This window comes from Alternaria arborescens (assembly GCF_004154835.1).
Source record: "Alternaria arborescens strain FERA 675 chromosome Unknown contig_11, whole genome shotgun sequence".
Taxonomy (NCBI): Eukaryota; Fungi; Ascomycota; class Dothideomycetes; order Pleosporales; family Pleosporaceae; genus Alternaria; species Alternaria arborescens.
This window is the reverse complement of record NW_021167866.1, coordinates 555,399-583,144: the sequence shown is the minus strand read 5'-3', so window position 1 is coordinate 583,144 and position 27,746 is coordinate 555,399. Positions and strand designations below refer to the sequence as shown.

Here is a 27,746-nt window from a genome sequence, read left to right as displayed (position 1 = left end):
CACGCCGAGATAGCGGAGATCGACCCTAGATGCCAAGCCGCTAAGAAACTCGTCCTAGTTGCGCGGGGAAATTTCCTACCATGTCCCCACCCATGCCGGCAGCGAGTGCGGACTGTTGTACTTACATCCGTTCGCCTCCCCGTACTTTCTTCGAGCATAGTTTGTACACCAACGTATAGTTTTTGTAAACATTCTTTGTGCTGGCCTTGCATTCATGGCTCATCTGCCACATGCTCTTAAGTCCAGAATAGGGTGAGGACTCTGTCAAAGTTTAGTCATCTGCACCTACAAGGAGTGTGTTCCTGCCTCACAGTGTGCAGGGGCGCTGTCCCGCTGTGCGGTTCCGAACACTGGTGGCCGAGTGACCACTAGGATGCATGCCGCGAGTCCCAAAGGCATGGTTGCAATGTCCCTCATCGGGTGCACATTTCGTACGTTCATCAGGTTGATAATCTGCAATGACATAGTCAATTCGGTCCTGGCAGCTTACTCCAATCCGTTGCGCTGCATAGTCAGCATGACAGCCGATCGGGAGGCGTTGAGTCGACTCTAAGCAGTCATCCACTTGCATCGCTTTGCATCGCCTCCCTTTTTTGCACGATTGGTACAAATTGGCATGTTCCAGTCCGCCCGCTGAACGTGGGATGAAGGATTGAGCCTCACTCAGTTTTCTTATCAGTCAGACGTCCGCTAATACGCCCATTGTTGATCTTTCGATCTTGCCAAGCGAGAAGACATGCAATCCTTCTTCTCAGATCACACTCCATTGTCAATGTACCCCATGGTTCCTTTTTCCATTGTTACCAATCATCGCTGGAGGATTCTACAGGTGCTAGTCATGACGGAGTGGGTTTAGAAAAAACTGCATTATGAACGACAGGCATGGGTCGTGAAGACCGTTGTACGAATGGGGGCTGCTTACGAGGAACGTCTTCCTTGCCACAAGCTTCATTTATCTTGATACGCCAACGATTATTTGTCTCCACTCCGCAGTACGTTTCCTGAATCCTTCTGAGGCATTCAACTATCCATCATGTACGCAGCCTCGAAGGCGCCGGTTTCGAAGGATGTTCTTCTTCGTACGAATATTGTTATGCTACTTCTGACATCTGGATTTGTTCTTGCGCGCGCTGTGCTGCAAATCGTCAAACGCAAACCTTTTGAGTTGCCCGATTTCTTCGTCTACTTTGCTTTCTGCTTGTTTGTCGCACTATGGGCTTGTTATCATGTCGTTGCGCCATCGATATACAGAGCGTATGCAGTTCTGGAGGGAAAGACTGAACCGTACGCCACGATGAAGGACGATGCTATAGCGATGTTGAAGTTCCTCGTTGCCGGCCAAATGTGTTTCTACACACTTCTCATTTCGGTCAAAATGTCGTTGCTGACGCTGTACCGAAAGCTGCTCGCCGGACTGCCGAGGATCTACAGAAAGATATGGTGGAGCATAGTCGCCTTTTGCGTGCTGGTAAGTACCAAAAGCCAAACCTTCTATCACGGTCACTGAACGGAGCTAAAGAACATCTAGGCGTGGGTTGGTAGCATTGTTAGCACTCTCACTACATGTGACGATCTCAACGCGGAGTTCAGAGAAGGCCGATGCGGAGGAACTGCCAATGAAGACCAGAGGGTTATTTTCAGCCTCTACTTCGCGTACTCCGTTGATGTGGCAACTGATCTAGCTGGTAAGTTGAGCAATTACAGAAGATTAGAGTAGTGTGCTCATATTTGTAGTCATGTTTCTGCCACTACGTCTCACATGGAATCTTCAGATGCCTCGCAATCAAAAGATAGGTATCTTTGTATTGTTCGGTAGCGGTTTCATTTGTATCGCTTTTGCAACTATACGTTGCTTACAAATTGGTGTGGATGGCAATGGAAAGGCTACGACGCCAGAACCTAAATGGTTGATGCTATGGACTATACTGGAATGCTCAATAGGTATAAACTCTCTCTTGACCCGTTGGATTGGGAATGTGACTGACTTACTTGGTAGCCATAATGATTGCTTGTTCACCCGCCTTCGCATCCTTTATTCGGAAGCACATGGATACGACAAAGGCATCGTATAACGCTCAAGGCTATTTGAAACAAGGGACCGATGAGATCAGAATGAAGGGCATCGTAAGTTCCTCAGGCCGACGCAACCGCGACGCCGCGGATATATACTGGGAAGATACACATAGTAGCCAGGAGGAACTCGCGAATAATTCCGGGGGTATCATGGTTAAGACGACAGTGCACCAGAATGACGAGATTTCCAGCCACAGTTCCAAACATGGGGCAACCAGCCAGCCTTAGACATTGGAATCGTCTAGCGAAGGCAGGAAAGTAAATAGTACTCTTGTGCAATATTGTCGAGGTTGATTCGTCAATACATACACAGCTCTTAAGCTTGTACCACCCATACATACAAGTATCAACCCAAAAGGCTTGTTCACAAGACACGGAGCGAACCGGACCCTTGTATTTGCGGCAGAAGGGAAATTGTCATTAAAGAGACCGTTTTGGTCGATGAATAGACTCCCTTTGGGTTTTGTCTTCCAGTATAAAGACAGCTATCTCTCTTGATTATTACTGAAGATTGTTGAACATGTGAAATGGCTTAGCTGTTAAGCCAATCTACGCCCCTCACCATCTTATCGCATATATAGCCAGTGACAAGTGCATACGTTCCCTTATGCAGGATGTCGATAACCTGCTCGTTGATCGGCCACGTCCAAGGAGCCGCTGACACATTCGCGGTAGTCTCCATCAGTTGGTCCAGCATGATGCGAAGACCAGTATGCATAAAGACAGCAACCGGTCCGATGACACCGTAGTAAGACATGACTGCTCGGAATGGTCCAGCAAGCATTCCCATGCCAAAATGATGTGCATGGTTCAACAGAAAAGTGTGACGCTTGTAAAATTCCGGTGAGACGCCTAGATGGTTGCCCATTGTTCGTGCGGGTACGTAGGAATCCGGACGACCAGTGAAGAACTGCTCGATTTTGTTCGACCCAGACATGCTAATAACATTTCATCAGTCGTAGGACAATCACCAGAGCACCATTGACTTACACTAAGGCTCCTACAAATCCGGCACCAACCCCGATAGCGACGGCGCGACCGAACCCAACCTGCGGAAATTTGGGAAAGCTTGATTTTGCATCTGGATACGAGACTGTTCCAGTGGGGGTGTGATACTGAGGCATGTTTGCTACACGTCCTTTGACGACAGGAAGGGAGGATACGTATCTGGTGTGGAGAAGTGAAGAAGAAAAGGCTTAGACTCTCGTTGCCGTTTGTTGTTAGCATTTGACGTTCGCGTTGCGACGCAGGATTGTCGTGGGTGACCATCGATTTTGCTCACTTTGACGTCACGCATCGTCAGATTTCCAGGCTGCGCGGAACCACAGCACTCACATTGAACCTCTTGGTCCTCTATGGAGTGAACAATAGCCTACTAACCCTGTTAGCAACGCATACCAGTAGTGTCTACTAGGAAAGCCGATGCACTCTCTGTCAGCCAAAAGCGGCTCAAGGTGTTGATATGATGAGAATGGGGAGATATAATGAGGTCTCGGTCGCAGACGCTTCAGTCTCAGTACAAAAGTGTACAGCCCACGACGTCTGAGTCTACATGTTCACTCGCGCACCCTATCAGTTGAGTTATTCGCCTAATCTCCTGAGAAGAACTCGACTCACATTGAGATGAAGGGTTTTGGAGACAGAGATTGTAGGTTATAAAAAGTAACTGGGTTCACGTATTCATCTCCGTGCGCAGCAGTGCATCGGGGTGTCTTGATCTTGACTTTATATACGCTCTATTTTCTTTCATCCTATACACTATGGCCGTTGTTCAGTCTCAGTGCAGTGCTACTCACACGTCTTGACATCTCAAAGCTCAATGTTCATGACCATGGTGCTCATGCCCCGCACCCTTCTCCGCAAAGTCAATCTTCCACCCCCTAGTAATGAACACACGCGGATCCCTTACTACCGCGTACGCGGACTTCTTGCCCTCGGCAGCATGGAACTCAAGTGGTACAGGCTTCCTCCTCTGCGTCTCCTTCTCGCCTTCCTGCATGACAACGACCTCAGCCTTGTTCTTCCAGGCCTTAGGCGCGCCAACAATGATGATCTTCTCCACTCGCACATTCTCCATGGTTTTAAGGTACTTTTCGCACTTGACAGTACGCTTGTTGGAGTCGAGGTTGGAGGAAGTAAGGATCTGACGGGTGCCATCGAAGGAGAAGCGGCGGTGGATAAAGGCGCCCATTTCATAGTCGAAGGTCTCGCCGTCGTCCACGTACAGGGTTCCTGCAGCATTTCCGTCCTTGTCGAGTGCGACAACGAGGGTGAAGGGGTCGTACTTCATAAGACCAGAGGATCGACGAGGGCGGTCACGGCGTGGGATGACATGACCTCCCTGCATAAGCAATGGAATCTTCTCGAGGGGAGCTGGAACAGTGTGGTGTCCTGCACCGCTGTAAGTGGTGAAGTCAAAGTAGTCATAGTAGGGCTGGTCGTCCGCAATGTAGATAGAGACACTGTCAGCGCCCTCCTTGGTAACTGGCTTGGCAAGGAGACCGGTGGAACCAATGTAGAGCTGGTCGTCGACTTCAAAACCACGTTCATCGTCAGGGTGTACCCAGAAGTTGGGCCGGATAATGGGTGCGCCAGTAGTGTGAGCCTCGTGGAAAGCAGTGTACCAGGCAGGGAGGAGCTGGTATCGAAGACGCAGTGCCTGAGTAATAATCTCGGTGTAGGGAGAGCCGGCAACGTATGGCTCACGGCGACGAGTATCGATGTGAGCATGGCCACGGAAGAAGGGGTAGTAAATGCCAGCTTGGTACCAGCGAGTCAAGAGTTCCTTGCTCGGGTTACCGAAGAAGCCTCCAACGTCTGCACCGCCGAAGGGGAAGCCAGAGATACCCTGGTTAAGCACCATAGGGATGGAGGCCTCGAGATGAGTCCATTCAGCCTGATTGTCGCCAGTCCACATGGCAGCAGTACGTTGACTGCCAGAGTAGAAGGCTCGGGTAAGAACGAAGGGGCGACGAACCTCTCCCTTCTTACGCTCGGTGATGGCTTGGTAGGTCGCGTTGTGGAAGGTCATGCCGTTGATGTTGTGAACGTCGCGATGCTCCCAGTTACCATGGTGAAGGTTATCCTTGGGCATAGTTGTTTCAGGGCCGTTAAACACCGAGGGCTCGTTCATGTCGTTCCAGATGAAGGTGTTGTGGGCGGTACCCTTGAACTTGTCGTAGTTGAACAAGCCCTTCCACCAGTCGATGGCAGCTGGGTTAAAGCAGTCGATCCACATGGAAGAACCAGGCCAGCACCAACCCTCGTACTGGTTACCATCTTTGTTCTTGACAGCCAGATCCTTCTTCTTCAGCTCGTCAATGATGGGGTAATCGTGAGTGTTCTTAATGTGAGGATCAATGATAGCAACAAGTTTCCTGTCGCGCTTGTCAAGCTGCTGCTGCATTGTGTCGGGATTGGTAAAGGTCAGAGGATCCCAGGTGAAGTACTTCTTCTCCTGTGTGTACTCAATGTCGAGCCAGATGACATCGTAAGGGATGTTGAACTTATCAAACCTCCTGTCAACGTCCTTGACATCCTCATCGGTAACGTAGTTCCATCGACACTGGTGGTAGGCGATAGCGAAAGATTGAGGCATGGCCGTGTAGCCGGTCAGCTCACCATACTGGCGAGTGAGGTCCTGAGGAGTAGGTCCAAGGAAGACGAACACGTCCAGGAGACCACTCTCGGACATCCAGTGAGTCTCAGTGTCGGTATGACCTTCAACACCAAGAGCGAGTGGGTTGGCGGTGTTCCTCTTCTTGGTGACGTCGATCCAAGTCTCTGCACCGTTGAGCCAAAAGACACCGACGGTGGAGCCTTTGCGGTGGGCTTGCATGAAAGGAATGGCGCCGTAGAGGGTCATGGGGCTGTCCATCTCGTACTCGAAGACGTCAGCGTTGTACAGTCGGTATGGCTCAGTGTAAGCATTGTCGCCGCCCCTGGATTTTGTTAGCTAAGAACCAAGATATGGACGGACGCTGCGCACCTAGTCGTTTTGAGAGACAGTCTTGTAGCATGCTCTGGGATACCAAAGACGTGTGCGTATCCGGGGAATGTGATGTCGAGCGCAACTGCCTCAGGGCCTCTCGGCTTGCTGTCCGTGTTTCCGCCGAAGCTCTCATCCCACCATGTGCTTTCGTCTTGGACAGGCTCTTCGATCTTCTTCTCTTCTTCCTTGGTTTCCTCCTCACCTTCCTTCTTTTCTTCTTGGGGCTTCTCAACCTTGGGTCGCCAGTGCTCGACGTTCATGTAGCCACGCTCGTTGAACTTGACTTGTGTCTCGCCGTCGCGTTGGAACTCGATACCGAAGGGTGCATGTCGGATGACAGCCTGGTGCTTGCTGCCCTTGCCGTAGACGACCTTGGTGTAGCCGTCTTCCGTGTCCGGGTTGAAGGCAGCGCCCTTGGACGGGTTCAGACCTCCAACAAGAGTCCATTGTGCTGCCTCATTGTATCTCTCCTTTCGCGCTTTGCTGTCGTGGCGGAGTGTGATGTCGCCCTTTGCCCTCTTCTCCTCGTCGAGAGTAACGCGTGCGACACCAGATTCGAGAAACGTGACGGTAAGCGGCAGACGAGCCTTCTCCTCGCCTTCCTTCAGTGTCTTGAGCACGACAGCATCCAATTGTCCGTCGTTGAATGTGATGGAGGCAGGGTCGAGAACATAGGGTGAGGTCCAGGAGCTCGTAGCGGAGACGTCATCGGCGAACTGGCGGTTGCGCTTGCAGAAGCCCGATTGACTGCATGTTTTGAAGTTTTCGTGTTTGACGGATACTATTGTCTTTTAGTAGCGTCCTTGCAGCTTCGCATGTAAAGAAGAGGAGACGTAGTCGTGAATTGGGGATATGGAGCAGTGAGCTTAGCTACATACCAGCTGGCACGAACAGACACGCCAATAACGCCAAAAAGAAGAAGACAGCCGTCCACCGGGGAGGCTGTTCCCGTAAAATAATCATGACAGGCAGCTCTCTAGTAGACAGAAGCCAGCCCGGAATATCATCAATTCAGCAATCAATCAGCCAACCCTCAGCGCTCGAGATGCCATGTGGACTTTGAAGCAGCGCCAAGGTCAGGGTCCAGCTCCATTGCACAAATCAGGCATAACTTTATGCAAGCTACCCCACTAGACAACAACGAGGGCAGCCCATACCCCACCCCTTCATAAAATTCCAGCTACACGTCCGCCCCTTCTTCCCGATTCCTCTCTTCAAGTCGTATAGACAAATCACTTTTACCAAGAAAAACTCAAAAGTCACTTCATCGCCAAAATGACTACCGAGCAGACGTATGTCCAATGCTCCGAACCCTCCGATTCCACGACGAGGGGCAGCTGAAGGGCGGTGAACGGTATACTGACAGATGAACAGCTTCATCGCTGTCAAGCCTGATGGTGTTCAGGTATGTACAACACTCACTTCTCCCAATGCCCACTCTCCAAGTTGTCAATTGCATCAATCGTTGCCATGAATCTCCATAATCATTCAGCTGTCACAATCGAAGCAGCAGACTTCTCAACAAAAAGCAAAAAGCACATATGCTAACAGATGCTCGACAGCGTGGCCTCATCGGTCCCATCATCACCCGCTTCGAGAACCGTGGCTTCAAGCTTGCGGGTATCAAGATGGTCACTCCCTCCAAGGAGCACCTCGAGAAGCACTACGCCGACTTGAGCGACAAGCCCTTCTTCCCCGGTCTAATTGCCTGCACGTGGCCCTCGCAAACGAGATATATCGAAACAAATCACTAACACTGTCTAGACATGGGCTCTGGCCCCGTCTGCGCCATGGTCTGGGAGGGCCGTGACGCCGTCAAGACCGGCCGCTCCATCCTCGGTGCCACCAACCCCCTCGCCTCCGCCCCCGGCACCATCCGTGGCGACTACGCCCTCGACGTTGGCCGCAACGTCTGCCACGGCTCCGACTCCGTTGAGAACGGCAAGAAGGAGATTGCTCTCTGGTTCAAGGACGGCGAGGTCCAGAGCTGGAAGTCCGCTCAGCACGACTGGGTTTACGAGAAGTAGACGTCTCATACAATTGAACTAGGAGAGTGTGGAGTATGCTTAGTAGCCGGACGACCTCGTAATGGAAAGCTGGTCTACCGACCCGTCTAGTAGTTATGGATGCGTCTGGCGGAAGGCTGTCTCCGGCTTCAAGGTTTAGGTATGGGCTATGAAGATACGATCACATGAAAAGGAATATGGTAGAAACCAATGAGACACATGAATGATCTCTATATTCGTTCTCGGGTGCAAGAGTGATGTCGCCCTGACAAAACGTGCAGCTATCGTCTGACCACACCTCCGGCAGCTCATACAATGCTTCGATATAGCACAATATGCATGCGCCAATGCCTATGGCAGTCCCTCTCCGAAAATATCCTTTGTCAACGCCGTGCAGCGGACGATAGCACTCATGCATCTACATTTGCCGCCGTCTTCCCCTTGTCCTTACTCCTCGTCTTGACCTTCCCCTCTTCTTTCTCCACCAGCTCGCTCTGTACCTTTGCTACATACCATTTCCTCAACTTCGCCACCTCGCGCCATTCCCCTTCTCCTCTCTCGACAGCCGGCCCTTTAGTCTCCTCCCTCGCTTTTAACTCGCCAAACGCACCCCTCTTTGCGCCCCAGATGGGTCTGCCCCAGCGCCACACACACCACGCGCTTTCATCTGCACTGGTGAGTGTGGGATGCCTGTTCAACGACTTGACAGCAAATGCGCGAAGTAGAACTACATCGCCAACCTGTGCTTCTGGAAGTGCAATCTGATGAGCGCGGAAGATCTGTACGGTGGTTGTTTGAGGCCAAGAGCTAGCATCGGTGATTTGCAGGGTAGTGAACCAATTTTTCGGTCCCTTTTTGGCTTTTTCGCTTGGCGTGGTAGGAGACGTGACGAGCGCGATTACATCAGGATTGGCAGCCGAGTGGAATTGAGAGGAGCGGTTAAGGAAGTACAGGAGATCCTTGAGAGGGGTGTAGTAAGCTAGTGGCGTAGACAGGCCAACTGATGGTTCTCCGAGCGTATCGTTGTCGGCATGGTCCGAGGATGCATCAACAAGTGTTGGAGATATGGCAGTAGTTTGGGCATTGAGTGACGCGGCAATAGCTTTTGTGTTGGCCACATTATCAGCTTCGAAGGAACGAAGACCTGCAGACGTGGTTTGTGTAAGCTGAGGTGTCAACAACATATCCTGTTCTTGGTGGTCGCTGAAACTGGGTTGCGAATCCATGGCTGTCTGTTGTGTTGCACTTGGAGTAATAGGCTTTTTGCTATACTTTTTCGTTCGTTGATCGATGGTAGGAGATCCAGGTGGTGAACTGCGCACAAAGTCATCGACATCAACGGTGCCTTGGTTGCCTTCACCTTCACCGAATGAGATCTGCTCGTCCGCTTTCTGGCTGGCGTTTGGTGTTGCAAACCCATCGGACTCATACACTCTTCTCCTTGTTCTCCGCACATTGCGCGGACTGGGAGTTATGTTTTCCTGTGATCGTGCTTCGCGTCGTTGCATGCCTGGACTGCTATGCAACGGCTGAGTAGCATATGAAGAGCCAGGTCGAGCAGGACTATTACTATGTACCCCTGCAATCACTTGTGAGTCCGATTTCTTCCCTTTCGTCTTTCGGTTTGATCTTCTTAGCTCGGGCGCGGTTGCGGGTGGTGGCTTTGTGTCCTCTTCGTCTGCCCGAACATTGGTAGCATGATCGACAGCACGATCGACAGGGTCGCCGTGGTGCATGTGTCCCATATCATCGGAGGGGTGCACATTAGATATAGTGTGCTCAGATCGAACGCTTTCTTCTTCGGAATCTTTCACGAAAGCCACGTCAGAGTATCTGACCTGTGATGCGCCTAACTCTTGCGACGGCTGGAAGCTGGAGACAGACTGATCATGGTCCTGGGTTTGTAAGGTTCCAAAATCGAACACCGAGTTCACATTGCTTTGCGAAGCATTTTTGGACAGCCCTTTTCGGTCAGCAGTAACATCAGCCGACAAGCTTTCTGCTGGGGAAAACTGCCTCGATTGTGAGCGAAGACTGTAGGGAGACGTCTGAGTAGACTCCTGCGATGGGGACAAGGCAGAACGAGTGCGTTTCCTAGGCGCTGAAACAGCTGAATGTGCAATAGAGGTCAAAGATCCCTCGGGTTGTGTATTGGGCATGGAGACGGATGCTTCGCCTTTCTTTGGCGAGGCTGCAGTCTTTGCTTCCGGCCTGGTACTCTTTGCAGGCGATTCTGGTAAGATATCCACGCTTCCTGGTTTCTGGTCGTCCTCAGGCGCCGTGGGATACTGTTGGCTCGCAGACTCAGTAGCTGCATGTGCGCTGTTTTCATGTCCCAAGTGAGTACTGAATTCGTTTGACTGTGATATCGAGATCTCTTCTATTAACTCCACTTTGATGTCTGACTGGTGCTTATGCCCAAGACCAGCTACCTGCTCATGTTCCTGGACGAATGATGAATGCTCCATTGGGAAAGCGTCTTGCAAGTAATCATCAGTAGCCTCGAAGATTGATCCAGATGGATGACCATCAGGAGACAAATCTTCCTCCATATGACGTGATACGACATCAGGTTCTGGTTCCTGAGATTGAGTGTGAGTGACTGTTTGCTCCACTGTCGTTTCAAGGGTCTGTGCATCTTCGGTCGAAAGATCCAGATTTACAAACTCACTATGGCTATCAACATCCATGGTAGGGGACTGGTCCTGAGTAGTGGAGGTGCGCTGGCTAGGCTGAAGCTGCTGCTGTTCGTGGCTGGGCTCGACTTCGTTGTCGTCCATGGGAGGGCCCAGATCAACAATGGCTGATGTGGCTGTTGGATTTAGCTTGCCCGTGGCTAATTCTTGACGATCAATTTCCTCAAGGGCCCCACTCCGAGATTGCAGGTCCTCCGCTGTGCTGGAGCCTTCTTCAGGTTGTTCGGCAGAAATCGAATGCATCAGTTGTTCAGCTGTCACCGAGTCCATCTCTGTCTCACTCACACCATCTTCTTCGTCCTTGGATGAAAGTTTTACCACTTTCAGCTCGCCTGGTCCATCTATAGCGATTCGGGAGTCTGCGGTAGCCGGATCCTCGACAGCTTCATCTGGCTCGCTCTCGGGCATACTCTGGCGCAACCTGGACATGTCCTCTGCCTCGGTTTTCAAAGGTTGCTCTTCGATCAGCCGCGCTTCTGGTGGAGGCGACGATAGATCCAGCGGACGTGAGAAGCCAGCACCGTCCATACCAAATGTGAACCGCACAGGTGTGAAGGCTGACTCATGGTTTGGATGGAACACTGAAGCTCTCGATGAGCCTATTGAGCTGAAGAAGGACGTCTCACCGATGTAGCTTGCTTCGCTCGGTAGATCTTGCTCATCCTCGACCACAGCATCATCACCCAGCGGCTGCTCACCAGTAGTAGTATGGCTGAAATAGGAACTGGCAGTTGCATCCTGGTCTCCTGGGAACGGTGATGGCATGGGGAGGTTGGAAGCGTCTTGTGGTACAAGCTTTGGGCTTGCAGGCTCTCGGCCGATAGGGGTCAACAAGCCTGCAGTGACAGCTGGAAAGGTGGATGATGTGGGGGGAGGCATCGCTATCGCAAGCTCATTCTTGACATGACTGTGTGCACTTGCAATCGCCCCGATCTCGACCACGTTTTCTTCGACGCGCTCCAGTTGTACATGCTTTTGCTCGTCGGTATCTGCTTCTGTGGCGCTCGTATCGTGTCCATTGAGCTCACCATGCGTAGCGCCTTCTTCTTCGGTATTGACTTCGGTGTCAATCTCAGTGTCGCCTCCAAAAGCATATTGTGCATCCGATGCTGAATGCTCGTTGGGCGCAGCGTAGAGGTCGTAGTTGTCGGTGTCCGTTGGGGTATCAGGCTCAGTTGGTTCGCCTTGGTGTGCCTGCAAGGGCCCGGCTGCAACTGACAGCATCTCTGGTTGTTGAGGCGAGACAGGAGTGCGAGGAAGCCGCCCTGTCCGACTGGGTGACGCTTCAGCCGACTCGAGCTCATCCTCCATAGTCACCTCTTCCTTCTCTGGCGACGGTGTCCTTGTGCTGTATGTCCAGGCCTTCCAATCCCGGTACGATTTCCTACGTCGCTTCTTGTCATGGCCCTCTTCCGTCTTATCCGCCAGAGGATCATAAGGCGCTTGAAAGGACGGACCGTCAGATAATCGCGCCCGCTTGAGAAAGGCAGGAGAGGAGAATTGAAGCGCAGACGCTGGACTGGCTGTAGACGGCCGGCGAGCAGGCGATGCGGAGACAGGCGAAGGCGCGACATGGACGAGGTCGAGGCTTGCAGTTTCGACTCCGTTGCGGTAGACGCGCATCGTGACTGTGTGTACGTATGATAGCTCCCATTCGATGCTCCTGCCTGGGGTGCTAACGGCGCCTTCCTTGACGAACTCAGCGCCTCGTAGGCTCAGCACCACCTCATCTCCAATCCCCACACCTGTTGTCGCAACAGCCTTTGCGCTGGCTCCGGAGAAGCGCGCTCTGACCTGTCCATTCTTGCGTCGTAATCGGACATCGGGCTCAGCAAGCAACAAGGCAAACTGTCGCGCTGATGACGAATACGGCCATATTAACGTTGCTGTCGCTCGGAAATGCTTCGATTCGATCGCGGGCAGCTCTGGACTGAGCTCCGAAATACGGGCTTGATCCATGGTGTGCGGTGAGAGCGCAGATACGCGTTATGGGGGCGACATCGCGTAGCGAAGCGATTCGTTTATGTTGAAAGGTGGGCAATGCGCTCACCAGTGTTGATGATTGATGTGGGAGCAACGGCTCATTCCGTCATGCTTCTTCCAACGCGACATCCCTGCACTATTATGTCTGTTTCCGGCCACCTCGGCTGTTCCTGTACAGCATTCCTCACTCACCATCGCCAACCCTTGCATCTCATCCTGCATCTCTACCAATATCTAACAGACCTGCTTGTCGAAGCACTCCAGAGACTTGCATTACCACGAACTAGCGTCGATCGTGATTCAAAACTGTGCACTATACAGCATGGCAGCTTCTCACGGCAGCAGCAATAAGACTGGGTACAAAGCGTATATACGCGTATATTATACAGAAGTGCGATATGATTAGAAAACAGGGCCATGCTTCGCATATTAAGGAAGATCTAAGATATCCTTCAAGACCGCTAGTGCTCCAAACAAGTCGTTGTCGTGGTACCTTCTGGCGTTGACCTGGAGATTGATTGGCGCCCCCTCAAAATCCGATCTCTCCCACAGCTCTCTGGTATGCCTGCACTCATCGCTTAATGGTTTGTAGTCCGCGGCATAATTCTCATTGTTCTTAGCTTTGATTGGCGTGGGTACAACAACCCCGGGGTAATCGACAAAGTTGTACAAGCTTGTATATGTCCAGTAGAACGCTGTGTCATGCGCAGAGGCAGGCCCAACAAACGCAGGGCCGATGACGATGTCGACTTCTTGCTCGTTCCAGCTGTCGGCAAACTCATAACGGAACTTGTCGCGAGCGGCACGTAGCTCGTTGACCTCTTCCGCATGCAGCATACCGTGAGGTTCGGCGTCTTTCCAAATCCAGTCGCTCAGTGGTAGGACTGGCTCGCCTGTTGACATGATATCCTCTTTCGCTAGTTTGCCGCCACCTGGCCAGTACATACGTCGGATCTGTCTCCATGCCTCTTGTGCCTTATAGGGCTTGAATGGCTTCACTTGGACAATATCCGAATGTTGAGGGTCGGAGAGACGCTCACGAGCCCATGTTATAGCGCGCTTTACTGGTGGCTGAGGATCAACGAAGCCGTCGTTCTCGATGACACCGATTCTCAATGGTTTCCTCGTCTTAGTCGTTAGCCCCGTCCAAGGAAGTGGCACTACCTTGGGATCCATCAAGTACGGTTTCTGACCCAAAACAGTCGCCATGAAAAGGTCCATGTCTCGCAAACTCCGGCAAAATGGACCAGTGCTATATGTAGGTAAATGGAGTCAGTGTATGTTTTACGTGCAATTCGTACAGGCGTACTTGCCTACACAAAATATTGAGTTCTGCAGAAAATGCATGTCCGAGGAAGTCTTTCATCGGCAACATGTAAGATGTCGACTTGTAACCATAGATGCCGCAGAAAGCGGCAGGGCCTCTAATACTGCCGCCAATGTCCGTGCCTACACCAAGAACTGAGCCTTTCATTGCAACAAGTGCAGCCTCGCCACCAGATGAGCCGCCTGCGCTGAGATCAATGTTGAAAGGGCACAGCGATCGACCGTAATGAGATGTCGTTTCCAGATGCATGATTGTTTGAGGCTGGTTGGTCTTGCAGTAGAATACCGCGCCCATACTCCTTAGCATTAACACCAACAGGCAATCTTTCTCGTCGAAGACGGTACTCGCCAAGGAGCCTTGGGATGAGTAGGTTCCAGCAATGGGCATATGTTCCTTGATGCTGATAGGAACTCCATGAAGTGGGCCGATCGTCTTTCCGTTCTTTTCTAGGTATTTGTCCAGCTCTTGTGCCCTCTTGATCGCATCATCCATGAACCATTGAGTCAAGCAGCATGTCAATTGGTGTGCGATAATAGCACGTTTTGAAAATGCGGTGGCTACTTCGACTGCTGACAACTTGCGTGCGGTGATGGCTTCAGCAAGGCCTACTGCATCGTACTTTTCGGTGATATTGATCTCGGCGGGTGTAAGTATGCCGCAGGTGATTGGTATTTCAGACACATCCTTTGGTGGATCGGCAGTAATTTTTGGAGATAGGCGTAGTTCAGGAGGCACTTTTGCCGCAAAGGCTTCGAGGATTGATGCTCGTTTCTTTTCGTAATCTGGTGTACCTTGGGGAACAGCCTTAGGCTGAACTATAGCTAGTTCGGAGGGATGAATTGCCATTATGATGTTGGGAGAATGATAGGGATATCAAACGCAGATGTGATCCAATGTCGTCAGTTTTGGGAACCATCACAGCGGTCTTATCTGCACATGCGCCGTTGTCGTCATTATTGGGGCCAAGCCTAAGACAGAAACGTTCTTTCTTATAACTCCACATAGCATCCCGTTGACTCCGTCCTCGGAAAGATTCCGGAACGACAATGGACAGCAGCAATCGTAGTGTGATAAAGCTGATAAGGGGGTGGTTGGTGTTGGAAGTGCGGAACCAATCCGACCAGCGGCCCTTAGCGCGTCATCCCACATGGTCCTGCTGCAGCTAGCGGACGACCCTTTACTGCATCCAGCTCCAACGACTCCAATTATCCGGTTATCTCCCAATGAGCGCACCGACTCCACTGCCTATCAAGCGAACGTTTCCCCGCGTTGGATTTGGTGTCACGGCTCCTGGTCCGTTCGCGTGGACTTGCTGTATTGCGGAAGCCGATGGGCATCTACGTAGACACGGAGATGGGCAGCTCTGAGCGGGACTCTTGAGTGGCCATCTCCATGGTTCACTATCGAACATCTTGAACAGAATGAGCTGCAGACGGGAAGGATGATGATAAGGAAGACGTGGGCTTTATAGAACGAGCTCCAAGTTGGAGTGACGCAGGGTACCTGGTAAGCCTACCGCTCCTGGGTCTATATGCATGCCACCCCACTCTTGTACTACGCTTTTGAGACAACCGTTTTTTGAGACTTTATCATTCGTGACACATTCTTATCCATCGCCGAAACCCAGTGCGTAGCCACCGCGATGACAATTGTGGCAGATTCGACCGAAATGGCTTCTGTGCCAGGTACTGTACATTTGGTCGATTTAGACCATAGTATACACGCTCGTCATGCTGGCAACGGAGACATCATCCTCGATCCAGCGCCCTCGAGTGACCCTGATGATCCGCTCAACTGGTCTCCACGCCGCAAGCTCACATCTTCATTATGTACCAATTTGTAAGTGTTCACTGCCACTTATCGAGGATACGGCTGATTCGATGCGAAGGTATACGTGGATGACAGGCATCGCGGTGTCTACTGTATACTCGGTGTTAGTACCATTATCTGAAGCATCAGGCGTTTCCGTATCAACTTTGAACGAAGGGACTGGATACATGTTCCTCTTTCTTGGTTGGGGACTGCTCTTTTGGCAACCTTTTGCGCTGAGATATGGGAAACGTCTTACGTTCCTGATATCAGTTGTTGGAGCCATTGGATGTAGTATTTGGAGGTATATCTCATGTCTGTGCAAGAACTTATTCATAAGCTGACCCCCATAGTGCGTATGTCAAAAGCAATGGCGAATGGATAGCCAGATGCATCGTTATGGGATTCTTTGTCGCACCAGTAGAAGCTCTTCCCGAAATCTCAGTAACCGACGTATACTTCACCCACCAGCGAGGAAAATACATGGGCTTCTACGCTTTCTCCCTAGCGGGAAGCAACTACTTTGCCCCTATCATCTCCGGCTTCATCGCAGAAGGTCAAGGCTGGCAATGGGTGTTCTATTGGCCGGCAATCTTCCTCGCCGTGACGTTAGTCCTCTTGTTTTTTTGCATGGAAGAGACAAACTATACGCGCAAGATCGAGGGGATACTTGTCGCTAGAGACTCTCCAGAGACGGAACCATCCAAGGTTTTGGACCAGGAGAAAGCCGACATAACGACGTCGCCGTCCACTATGAGCGATGACATGCGAGTGTCATCCAAGACTTTTGCTCAAAAGCTATCTCTATGGCAGACATCTCCAGGAGCGAACGTCTTCGAGCGTGCGAAGCGTAGTCTGATATACATTAGCTGGCCTGTTATCTTCTACTCAGGTTTCAGTTACGGTTCATACCTCATTTGGTTTAACGTCTTGAACGCTACTGCTTCCATCATTCTTGGTGGGCCAGGATACAACTTCAAGCCCTCCATGGTCGGTCTAAGTTATGTGTCTTGTTGTATCGGGGTCATTGCTGGGGCGCTGTTCTCTGGGCGCTTCAGCGACTGGCTAACGATCAAATTAGCGCGTAGGAACAATGGTGTCATGGAAGCGGAGCACCGTCTATGGCCTTTCGCAGTGTGCCTAGTAATGGTTCCGGCATTCTTGATACTCTGGGGTGTTGGCGCTGCGCATGGCGTACACTGGTTCGGACTCGTCTTTGCCATGGGATGTGTAGCGTTCACCTCTTCTGTCGGCGTCACAATCAGTGTGAACTACATGATCGATAGTTATCACGATATTAGTGGCGATGCGATTGTGACGGTCATCTTGATTCGCAACACCATGTCCTTCGCCATAAGTTACGGGCAAGTTCTCCAGTGCATCTGAAGGTTCGAAGCTAACGAGAGACAGTATTACTCCATGGCTGACAAACCTCGGGTATCAGAACTGCTTGTAAGTGTCTTTCTATAAACTGCATGTAAGACATACACTGACTCCATAAACCTATTTTCAGTATCTCTGCAGCTTTCGTTGGCATGGCTGCGTCCGCTGTCTTTCTTGTCATGGTCAAGTACGGTAAGCGTTTGCGCATCAGAAGTAGTAACAAGTACTACAATATTGTGAACGCCGATAAGGCGGTGAGTTAGAGTCAGATCTTCGCAAACGCGCTTCATGTATCGTATACAAAGCCCAATAGTATAGTCACTTTCGCTGCAGTCGCCGGCATTGAATCTCGTTGGGCTCTAGGTTTCGCGTATTTCAGCGATAACAAAGGTGCTGAAGTGTAGCCGTATGCTTGGTACCGTCACCTCATGAATACACGTGATCTTGTCATTGAAATCTGGTTCATCAAGTCGTAACATTCATTAAATTTACAGGATGGGCTTCTATAGCACTAGCAGCGCGAAAAGAGCTATTCCGCTAAGCAGACCAGCCGTCCCGTATGGTACACTGACTTCGCCAGCTGCACCAGTGAAAGGCTGTGGTGTACCGGTTGGCATGGCACCAGTGCCTGACGCGCCCGCAGCACCAGCAGTTCCACTGGCGGTTGCAGCTATCCTTCCGTCTACACGAAAGAAGTTTCCTGCGACTGGCGCGCTCACGCCATTCTTCGACATAAACGATTCGATATCGAAACCTATCCGAGCTTGTGCTCCAGCGAATGCCGACGCCTGAATGTTGAGACTGGCGGGTTGCTGGAAAAGCAGCTGTACGTATCGATGCGCGACTGTATCGGTCGCTGGAGGACCTGGAGGAATATACGCTGCTGGGCCCTTTTCTGATGACGCGAGCAGAGTGGCAGCGCCCATAAGTTGTTGCTTTGTTGCCTTGAATCCGGTGTTCATGCAGTGTAATAACACACGTCGCTCGGTGCTCCCGTTCGCTGGTGGGACATCAAGGTCGAGCATCACAAACATGTATGTTTGGCTTGAGTCGATCATAGCGCTGGATAATGCAAGTTGTGGTTGTGTTGCGACAGCTAAACAGGTCAGGAATGATGTCTTGATTAATGGACTCAGCTCGAAACTCACAAGCTTTTGCCAATTGCTGTCCTGCCGTGTTGACCATAGTCGAGTTGAAAATGACTTCGAGTTTGGTGGCGGCCTGTGGCGTAAAGCCAGATGGGACCTGCGCCTGCGCAAGACTGACCAATCCGGCTACGAGTACTGATGTGGAGAAATACATGACGGGTGATTATTGTTTACAAACGAGGATTTGCAGAGGTATGAATGTAAAATGGGGATAACAGTGGATTATAGAGGCGGCCCGAAGTGAGGCTATCAGCCTACATATACCGTGTTCATTGAAGTACGCGTCTCCCAGGCATAGTTCCTGAAGCCGTAGCATAGTCTGTCGCAGTCCGCTTAGCGCTGATTGTAGATATCGTGCTTACGTAGGGTGTTCCGCATGTGTATGAAACGGGTACTGCGTGAGAGCTCAGCTGTCACAGCTTGGCAACAACCATGTCCACAATGCCTAAAGCGAAACCAGGATTGTAAGTTTTGGTTTACCACCTAAAAAAAATTTATTGGGAATTACGCCTGAAGGCAACGAGAGTAGCGGCAAGAACGCCCTCAGTCTGATCAGTATATGTCAATCGTGTGCCATGACCTCTCTTCGTCGATTGTCGTCGGCTCTCCAAAGCGCGTCCGAATAGCGCCTTGTGCGAGTACCGTCCAGGATTATATCGAATCAGGATCAAGGGTGCACGTAGTGAGAGCAATCTGTAGCCTTAGATCGCGCGTCGAGTCACGGACAGAGTACCGGTGATGGTGACGCAGTGAGATTCTTCTGCAGAGCTGTCAACGTTTCGCCAAGGTGTCAACCTCCGAGAATGGAGCGAAGAGACGGACGTAGACGTGTCTGGGAACCTTCTCAGATTCAGTGGATCACAACGGCGATCCCAGATAGGATGTGACGTAGCATTGATGAGTGGAGAAGAAGCAGCCTCATGTAGCAGAAGCAGTAGGGGGCTTGCAAAACACGCTAGAAACGTCACACGTGAACACGCGTAAAAGACAGTCTGTGCTCCAGCTCATTAGCGTCAATCGCCACATTGCATGGATGCCGCGCGATTAACCATCTCATATGCCTTCAACCATTGCTTGTCGATGATTAGGTCTAGACGGTATCTTTATTGGAACTGCATATCTTTAATGGCAAGCTCCACCCATGATGTTGCACCTTCAGAGGTCACCATCGAAACACCAAAGGTGCATTGGCCACTCTCGTACCGCATACAACCACAACAGCCCAAAGCCTCGTCACTTCAGTCTTATGGCTTCTCGTCTACTCAAGCTGCACCCAAACCATGGTGGAGTCATCGTCTCTACCGAGGCCCTGGAGGCAAAGAAGTCGAGATCCTGTATAGCAAAACCAAAGCGCAATCCGAAACATACGCGAAGCAATTCCTTGATGAGCCAGTCATCGGATTTGATATGGAGTGGCCATGGAATGATTGGAAAAAGGATAATTTGCAAAACAAGATTGGATTGATTCAAATTGCGTCCGAGGACAAAATCGCGCTATTTCATATTGGCTTGCATCCAGGGAAGACGAGTGAAGAGATTATCGCGCCGACACTGAAACGCATTCTCGAGGACCCTAAGATTGGCAAAGTTGGTGTAAGAAACATCCGTGTACGAACTGCATATGAGACATACACTGACTTCATACACGTACCTTTAGGTAAATGTGTTGAAGGCGGACTTCTCGAGGTTGAGCCGTTTCTTTGGGCTCAAACCAAAAGGTGCCGTCGAATCGAGCCATCTATACCGTCTTGTGAAGTTTGGCCCTAGGAAACCAGAGTTGGTATCTGTCAAGCTCGTGAGCTTAGCGCACCAAGTTGAAGAGCAGCTCGGTCTGCCCCTGTACAAGGGCGATGTGCGCACGAGTAATTGGAGCAAACCACTGTCAACGGATCAGATCAACTATGCAGCTGGCGATGCATACGCAGGCTTCATGCTCTACAAGTGTATGAATGCAAAGAGGCTTGCCATGAAACCCACGCCGCCATTACCGATCCACGCGGAGAAATATCCGAGTGGCAAGGCATCGAGAGACGACCCAATAATTTTGGATGTCGGAGACGGTACAACTATCACAACAGAAGCTTTCTTCAGCGTCAAACCTGCAAAGAGCGGTGTATCAGGGACCAGCTCTAAAGCACCGAAGAAGACAAAGACTACAAAAAGCAGTGCACAGCCTCTGAATGATCTTACTCAAGCATTATACGAAGAATTAGCTATTCGTCGGGCGTCCCTAGCCGAAACTAGAAAGTTGCAGCCACACCGCATCATCCCTGATACTTTACTGGAATCAATTGCGCGTGCACAGCCTTGCGATACCGAAGGCTTGCTTGCAATAAAGGGCATTGGAAAGATCCAACAGGCAAAGTTCGGCGATGAATGGCTTGAGGTCATCTCACTATTCCTAGCGACAAACGGTATCGAGCCATCAGCCAAAGTCGCAAAGCCGTTACCGTCCAAGTCTGAAAACCAGCCGCCACAAACACCTCACCGCTCGAAGACACGACGGAAAGATATCAGTGATAGCTCTTCAGATTCCTCTCCAGCTTTCGACACTGCACTTACTAGATCACCTCAACTGAATACTGGCCTATCTTTTGGAATGGCAGAAACAAAAATTGACGTAGACAACGGCAACAGATCCGATGAAAGCACATCATCCTACGACTCGGATGATACACTTCCATCTCTTGACTTTGGCAGTCCGGGCCGAAGGCGCATAAGCTCCGGTACAAAACGCAAACGCGCCCAGAGTCCAGTAAAATGCGAGATGGAGCAGACACCTCAGCCGTTGCAAACACCTTCAAAGCCGAAAGTGGATCTAACACAGCAACCGACGTTAAACCACGACCTTGCCATTGCGAGCACAGAGGCATCTTCAACGCGAAGCACAGCACTATCTCCTGGCTCACGGATCGCTCGTTCAAAGCTCCTGGCCTTGAGCAAACTTGTCATGCGAAAGCTGCCTGCAAGACCTGCTATCGCCCCACCTATCGTAACGGAGCACACACTAGACATGATTATTAGAGCAAGACCGCAGACACAAGAAGATCTGGAACGTATTCCAGGGATAGAGACATTTGTTTTGAGTTGTCAGGAGACGGGGACGAATTTGCTGAAGAACATAGTCAAGTTTGTGCCACCTCGGCCGCCATGAGAGGTTGTCGGTTAACACGATGAAATGCAACGAAATGAAACAATGAGATGGAGCTTCGTGATGTACTGACAAGATGACATTTTTGGTAGACTTTCTACCCCAACGTCTATTGTAGTAAGAACGCTAATGTTCGGAGTATTGACAGAATGAAAGCGATACAATGATCTCGTAAACTTATGCCCACATAGCTCTGAACTTGGTGTCAAAGTCTTCCTTTAGAGCTTTGAACGCCTTTAGCACGTTCAACAAGCCCTCGCCTTCTTCCCAAGCCGGCGGCTCCTTCTTCTCGTCATCATCCTCAGCGTCCCAACTCTCTTCGACTTCAGATTCGCTGGAGGAGCTACCCATCTCATCCTCCCACGACTCTTCGACCTTCTTCTTGAGCTTCTTCTTGGGCTGGATCGTCAACTCCTGCTTGACGGGACCCTTGTTTGACGAAGCAGTCGTGGCTGCGCTGGCCTCTGTCGCGGTGTCGCTTGGTAACATCTTGTCTTCCCTGTTCTCTTCTTCATCGTCACCACCACCACGGACGTCGATGAAGTCGAGATCAGACTCTGTTGCCAGACCCAAGAAGCTCGACAAACTCGTAGTGATAGTAGCGAGTGTCATACTCAGATCGTTCAAGACGAACCATACATCTCCACGACGAATCTTGTTGGCCGTGATAAGAGCGTTGACGTCACCGTGCTGGAAGAAATCGTACAGATAAGCATTCAACGGGAGATCAGAGTCTTCAGGGTAAAGACCGACGTGGGGTACGACAGCTTCTTCGAGGAAGACACCAGAACGACTAGTACTGCACAGATCGTGGATAGACTCGAACTTGTCGTCATACCCTGAAAGAGCAACGAATGTAGAACGAGCCTTCACGTTCTGGTCCCGAGCCTTCTCAGATTTTGAGGAGGCATCGCCACCAACCGTAACATCTGTCAATGGCAGAGTGTTGTCCGGCTCTTGAACATGTTGGTCGACAAAAGTGCGCACGTAAGCTGTGAAGATATCGAGGGTGGTCTTGTTGTGACGGCGCAATACGTTCGCAGCGTGCTCTGGCATTGAAGGTAGAAACACAAGCGAGGGGCTCTTCTTGACTATCTCGCGTACGTACTCTTCATCAGCCTGTCGACAATGACGCCGACCGAACAGGTGCGACATCGTGAGCATGAGTTCGCGTAGAACTGCCTCTTTGTTCGTGTCGATTTTGGCGCAAAGCTCGTGGAAGTATCCGTCCTTTAGCAGCGCGTGGAAAGCAAAGGATGAATTTTCTGTGAAGTAGAGATGCGACACGGCACCTGCGAAATTCAAAGGTACACCCTGAGCATCCAAAAGATGTTGTCTCCGAAGATATTCGATCGAGAAGCGCAAATGATGTAGGACCGTCATCTTCGCGTCCTCTCCGCCAAGGTAGAGTCGTGGCTGTGAGAGCAAGGAATTGACGCAGCGGACGGCGAATGGCGCATTCTCAGACGAGTTCAGCAGTGTAAACAAACGCAGTACCAGAGTTGTCGTGATGGGGAAGTGTCCGTTGAGATCAGGTAGCCTGGAGCTGATGAGTTTATGTATCTTGCTCAGAGACACTCCATGGAAAACGACATTTCCAAGCATGTCGAAGCCTCGACGACCGGCACGACCAGCGGCCTGACGGAAGTTTAGTGCTGTCAAGAAGACCGAGTCTCCCGAAAAGACCACAGTCTTACAAGGCATGTTGATACCGAGCGCAAGTGTGCCGGTCGCAATCACCACACGCAGATATCCCTTTCGGAACAACATCTCGACGCAATACCTGTACTTTCGGTTCATACCAGCATGATGAACGCCGATACCACGCATGAGACCATCGATAAGCCATTCCTCAACTCCGCGGTAACGTAGCTCTTTTGCGTGTACAGCGAACTCTTCTTGTGACAGCTTCTTGTGGTCTGCGAAGTGGAATCCATCGAGAGGTTTGTTTGGATCAAATGAGGCAAAGGCGCTAACTTCAACGTTGGCAGCCTCTTTCATTTGATCCTGCTTGGTCATGCCCTTGGAGGCGTCTCCACGAAGACCTTGCTTCTCTCGTCTCGCGACCTCTTTTTTCCAGTCCTCCCACTGTTGCAACTTGATCTTCCATTTTGGGCTTGTCTCCTTCCAGGCGACCTCAGCATCTACGAGTTGCTTCATAAGCGTTTGGCACATTTTCTCGCAGATCGCACGATCATAGTTGAAGATAATACCCGGAAGTGCATCTTGCTGTTGTAGGTCAGCGAGTAGAGGAAGTATGCTGGAGATATCGTGACTGATTTCCATGCCCAGTTCATCCAGCTGCCCCTCGTTGTCTGCACCGTCGTCTGTGGCATCCTCACTCGTCTGATGCTCTTGTAAGCCAGACAATGACTTGCTGAGATCCTTGCGGACTTCAGCAAAAGGCGACTTATCGTCCGCCATCCAAGCAGTTAGAAGCTTCTTGAGGCCAGCCTGCCAGTTGATTATGTCCGCCTTCTTGATAACTGTAGGCAGGATTGAGGAGGGATCCAGAGACTTATCCACCGGGTATTCGGCTGTCTGGTATTTGGTCATGCTCTGCCATAGGGTAAGGCAGTCTCGTGCTTCGAGAGACAGATCGCTGGGCAGTCCGCGAGTGCGATTGATCAGACTAGCTACAGGATGAAGGAAAGCGAAGTCCGTATGCTCGTCTAAACCAAGCTGCGCAAATGAACGATTACTTGGAAGCGGCAGGTAGCTGGCTGCATTGCGTTTGGCGGGTGGGGTATACACAAACTTTCGAAGATCAGAATACCTGTGCGGATGTTGCACCATGACCAATTCGTTCCCAGCAGCTTTTTGTGTGGCTGACAGCCAGTCGTTGAAAGATTCTGCATTGCCGATAGTAGCAGAGAGGGCGATGATAGGGCAAGGAGCCATGAGGAGCAGTTGCTCCCAGATTAGACCGTCTTCGGCCTGACCAATGCAGTGGACTTCATCGAAGATGATCCACTTGACCCTCTCGGACCAACTTTTTGCGTTACTGGGAGCCAGCAACATGATTTGCAAGATATGGGGAACCGTCACAAGAATTTGACATCCAGTGGGGTTGTTAATCCTGTAGTCTCGAGTATGAATACCCCATACAGACTGACTGTACTTGTAGTTCTTTGAGAATCGTGCCTGGATCTCCGCGGCGATTTGGTTGACTAAAGCTTTGGTGGGAGCAACATATACAAGAACGTCGTCGTTGTTTGCTTCCAAGACTTGTTTCATGGCGTAGAACGAGATGAATGTCTTACCCGCTGAAGTCGGCGCGATGACAAGCAGACTGCGACGTGCATCAATCTCATCTAGCACACGTCGCTGCCACGCATCTGGCTCGAAGGGTACACGGGAGTCTGGTGCCGAATCGATTGTACGGTCGAAGTATGGTCCGCAATGAAGAAGCTGGAACTCCTCTGGGGAAAGGGTCAAGGCTAAGTCCGATACGACAGTTTCGTCCAAGACAAACTTGAAAGGCAGCTTTCGGTCGCCTTGTTCTGCTGGAACTTGTAGCGTTGGTAGCTTCAAGCGCTCCACTGTTATAGAGAGGCACTTCGCAATCGTCTTGCTCACAGTTGGGTAATTGCAAAGAGTTCGTGCAGTGTCGAACAAAAGTGCGGCGACGTATAGGCCCTTCTCTTTGGCACCGTCGCGGCAGAAACGTACCCACATTTCCAAAAGAACGTTCAGCATGTACATGCGAACATCTGGACCAATTACTTGACGCTGAGCCTCATTGCGGTCGGCCAGATATTGCCTGGCTTTGTTGTATCTTGAGGCCAAGTCAACTTGCTTCTCGAGGCCCGCGCACGAAACTGTCCAGGCTTGATACCATTGTTTCGCATTCTCTTCGTCTTTGCGCTTGGAGCTGGCGGCGATGTTGGCAAGCATTGCCTCTTTCGATGCGTTGATATTCTTGGTGCTCTGTCTTGACACTTGCTTCGGCCGCTTGTTCTCGACTGCCTGGGTTGGCGTCATGGATTTCGCCTGGCCTGCTTTTGACTTGTCGCCGAGCGTAATAGTCTCTGGATCTAGTACTTTGCCAACAGCATTCGTCAGGCTGGCGGCATACGACGTCATCTCAGCCATGAAGAACTGGTTTCGCCGGAGAGCCTTCTTCGCTATCTTGGGGTCTTTTTCGACGACAACCTTTGCTTTTTGGTTTAGTGACCTCTGGTTATGCCAATGCGTGACCTCGCGGAAGATGTTAGCAGTAGTGGTATCTGCCTTACCCCCTGACTTCGATACGTCTAGTTTGATTGGGGACAAATGTGGGTCGAAAATGCTATTCGAGAAGGGTAGAACCTTGTACGCAGAAACCTCCTCATCATTACCGTTGGCTGCAGTAGGGTCTTCACTCGCTGCTGAAGAAGCTTTTGGCTGAGACGGGAGATCATGGGCATCCAAAGCTGCTGTGGCCTTGAGCAGGGTCTGTAGGTGTTCGCTAGGTTCCGTTGTGGGGTTGCGGGCACATGACGCGAGAAGCCGTCCGTCGATAAGATCTGCAAGATCGCAATCTGGATGGCCCTTGAAGGCCTCTGCCCATGCCGGACTACCAATGAACTTGCGTGCCTCGCTACAGAAATCCAAGATGAAAGACTTGACCTCATCCGGAATTTCACAATGCTTGATGATACGATCAGACAGAGGAAGCTCCGAAAGTAATGCTGCATGTTGCAACAACACAGATGAGAGGTCGGCATTCGAAGCTGCCAGCTTCGAAGCTACTAATACCGTGAGGTATTCGCGCTCAGTCAGAAGTTGATCGCAAGACGTCCTGATGGTCTGCAAGAAGCCGCGCATATGCGATAGATCGACGACATCAGTCAATCTTTTGTTTGTATGAGGTTCCTAAACGAGATGATCAGCAGAGAAGCATGGCAAAGGTAGCACCATCCGGAGGATATTGATAGTGCTGCAGGCCACTTACAGCTGATGAGACATCAAGTGTCATTGAACGAGCATGCTCGAGAACAGTGGTAATGACCTTGGTGTCGGCCCACTCCAATCCGTTTACCAGCGCAGCACTGTACCCCCGCTGCATCATGCTATATATGAATGTGCGGAAAGAAGTCTTGTAATCTTGCTGCCGCTGCTGCTTATCGCGGTCTTCGCCCTGGAGTGAGTCGAGGTCCTTTTGTAGGATCAATCTCTTACGGATATCAGTGAACGAGGCTCCATCATGACACAAGACGAAGTAAATGTCTGTGGCACGTAGGTACTCCGCAAACGCTTCTGAGGATATTGATGGGAAGGCATTGATCTCAATCTCCGGGACAACGTCTGGTAAATTGACCTTGAGATGACGAATGATAGCTGCTCGTGCAAGCAGGTATTTTTCGCTGATTTCTGGTGATGCATCCTGGGGTACGCAAAGATCTTGATGTTCGTCGAAGAAAGCAATGTGGAAATTGCAGGCTCGAGAAACGAGGCCTTGTAGGAACTTCTCAACAGCGTATGACGCGTGCAGTAATTGATATCCAGGATCGAAATCGATGTGTGGGTCGCTAAAGCACTGAAGCAAGAGTGATTCGCCGTGTACGAGGAACCGCTCACTACCTGCGAAGTCGCCAACCAGGTCGACCCGGCGGCTGTAGAGATTTGAGTACCATTGGAGGATTTGCTCCTCAGTACCCTGGTTGTTGGCAGCCATGCTGGGTGGTCTGCAAGAGGGTGAAGGATGGGCGGTGGTCAGAGGGGTGATGAAAGAATGTTTGTCCCCTCAATCGTCTAGATAGTGGGAGGTGCCTGTAAGTGGGTAGCCGCTGGTGGCGGATAGTGGGACTGTCGATCCTGTGCCAAGTCCCAGAAGAGCTTTGCGGTTTAGCTCGAATGACCGATGTTTCTTCTGCCTTGGTTGGTGTCTGACGCAACCGGTGAAAGAGACGTAAGATTGATAAACTGTTGAATGTAAACACGTACGTCGGATGTGATGTACGTACTGTCAACTGGAGTCGAGTGGAGCCAGAGGTCTGGATTCTGCGGATTTGGAAAAGCCGAAAAGCCTGACGCGACTAGTGCGCGCTAATGGGGGGGTAAGCGAGCCGGAAAGTAGCACCAGCGTCAATAACCCGCGGTTGTCGCTATCAGGACCTAAGTCTGGACAGTAGACTGGGTGGAGCCTGAATGTACGCGTGTAGTCCATTGTATCTCGACTGTAACACACTGCGCTG

At 50.9% G+C, this 27,746-nt stretch overlaps 10 protein-coding genes across 10 annotated transcripts; 4 read left to right on the top strand and 6 right to left on the bottom strand.

Moving 5' to 3' along the window:
• Positions 1-1,033: 1,033 nt before the first annotated feature.
• AA0111_g5646 (hypothetical protein) lies at positions 1,034-2,301 on the top strand (the record flags this gene model as incomplete). The annotated part of the gene is made up of 4 exons (XM_028651781.1): positions 1,034-1,468; positions 1,529-1,685; positions 1,735-1,941; positions 1,997-2,301. The coding sequence occupies 4 exons, from the start codon at positions 1,034-1,036 to the stop codon at positions 2,299-2,301; spliced, it is 1,104 nt and encodes a 367-aa protein (XP_028506842.1).
• A 304-nt stretch (positions 2,302-2,605) lies between these two features.
• Positions 2,606-3,010, bottom strand: AA0111_g5645 (hypothetical protein; the record flags this gene model as incomplete). Its single annotated transcript, XM_028651780.1, has 1 exon — positions 2,606-3,010. One exon carries the CDS (start codon positions 3,008-3,010, stop codon positions 2,606-2,608), a length of 405 nt encoding a protein of 134 aa, XP_028506843.1.
• Positions 3,011-3,889: 879 nt separating this feature from the next.
• On the bottom strand, positions 3,890-7,027 carry AA0111_g5644 (Glucosidase 2 subunit alpha; the record flags this gene model as incomplete). The annotated part of the gene is made up of 3 exons (XM_028651779.1): positions 3,890-6,014; positions 6,062-6,845; positions 6,943-7,027. 3 exons carry the CDS (start codon positions 7,025-7,027, stop codon positions 3,890-3,892), a joined length of 2,994 nt encoding a protein of 997 aa, XP_028506844.1.
• Positions 7,028-7,339: 312 nt separating this feature from the next.
• Positions 7,340-8,091, top strand: AA0111_g5643 (hypothetical protein; the record flags this gene model as incomplete). Its single annotated transcript, XM_028651778.1, has 4 exons — positions 7,340-7,356; positions 7,439-7,469; positions 7,627-7,774; positions 7,829-8,091. 4 exons carry the CDS (start codon positions 7,340-7,342, stop codon positions 8,089-8,091), a joined length of 459 nt encoding a protein of 152 aa, XP_028506845.1.
• A 389-nt stretch (positions 8,092-8,480) lies between these two features.
• On the bottom strand, positions 8,481-12,725 carry AA0111_g5642 (hypothetical protein; the record flags this gene model as incomplete). The annotated part of the gene is made up of 1 exon (XM_028651777.1): positions 8,481-12,725. One exon carries the CDS (start codon positions 12,723-12,725, stop codon positions 8,481-8,483), a length of 4,245 nt encoding a protein of 1,414 aa, XP_028506846.1.
• A 453-nt stretch (positions 12,726-13,178) lies between these two features.
• On the bottom strand, positions 13,179-14,922 carry AA0111_g5641 (putative amidase; the record flags this gene model as incomplete). Its single annotated transcript, XM_028651776.1, has 2 exons — positions 13,179-14,001; positions 14,051-14,922. The coding sequence occupies 2 exons, from the start codon at positions 14,920-14,922 to the stop codon at positions 13,179-13,181; spliced, it is 1,695 nt and encodes a 564-aa protein (XP_028506847.1).
• A 1,362-nt stretch (positions 14,923-16,284) lies between these two features.
• On the top strand, positions 16,285-17,271 carry AA0111_g5640 (hypothetical protein; the record flags this gene model as incomplete). Its single annotated transcript, XM_028651775.1, has 1 exon — positions 16,285-17,271. The coding sequence occupies one exon, from the start codon at positions 16,285-16,287 to the stop codon at positions 17,269-17,271; it is 987 nt and encodes a 328-aa protein (XP_028506848.1).
• Positions 17,272-17,771: 500 nt separating this feature from the next.
• Positions 17,772-18,570, bottom strand: AA0111_g5639 (hypothetical protein; the record flags this gene model as incomplete). Its single annotated transcript, XM_028651773.1, has 2 exons — positions 17,772-18,364; positions 18,417-18,570. The coding sequence occupies 2 exons, from the start codon at positions 18,568-18,570 to the stop codon at positions 17,772-17,774; spliced, it is 747 nt and encodes a 248-aa protein (XP_028506969.1).
• Positions 18,571-19,541: 971 nt separating this feature from the next.
• AA0111_g5638 (hypothetical protein) lies at positions 19,542-21,570 on the top strand (the record flags this gene model as incomplete). The annotated part of the gene is made up of 2 exons (XM_028651772.1): positions 19,542-20,009; positions 20,074-21,570. The coding sequence occupies 2 exons, from the start codon at positions 19,542-19,544 to the stop codon at positions 21,568-21,570; spliced, it is 1,965 nt and encodes a 654-aa protein (XP_028506968.1).
• A 174-nt stretch (positions 21,571-21,744) lies between these two features.
• AA0111_g5637 (putative helicase) lies at positions 21,745-27,226 on the bottom strand (the record flags this gene model as incomplete). Its single annotated transcript, XM_028651771.1, has 2 exons — positions 21,745-26,424; positions 26,504-27,226. The coding sequence occupies 2 exons, from the start codon at positions 27,224-27,226 to the stop codon at positions 21,745-21,747; spliced, it is 5,403 nt and encodes a 1,800-aa protein (XP_028506796.1).
• Between the last annotated feature and the right edge of the window lie 520 nt (positions 27,227-27,746).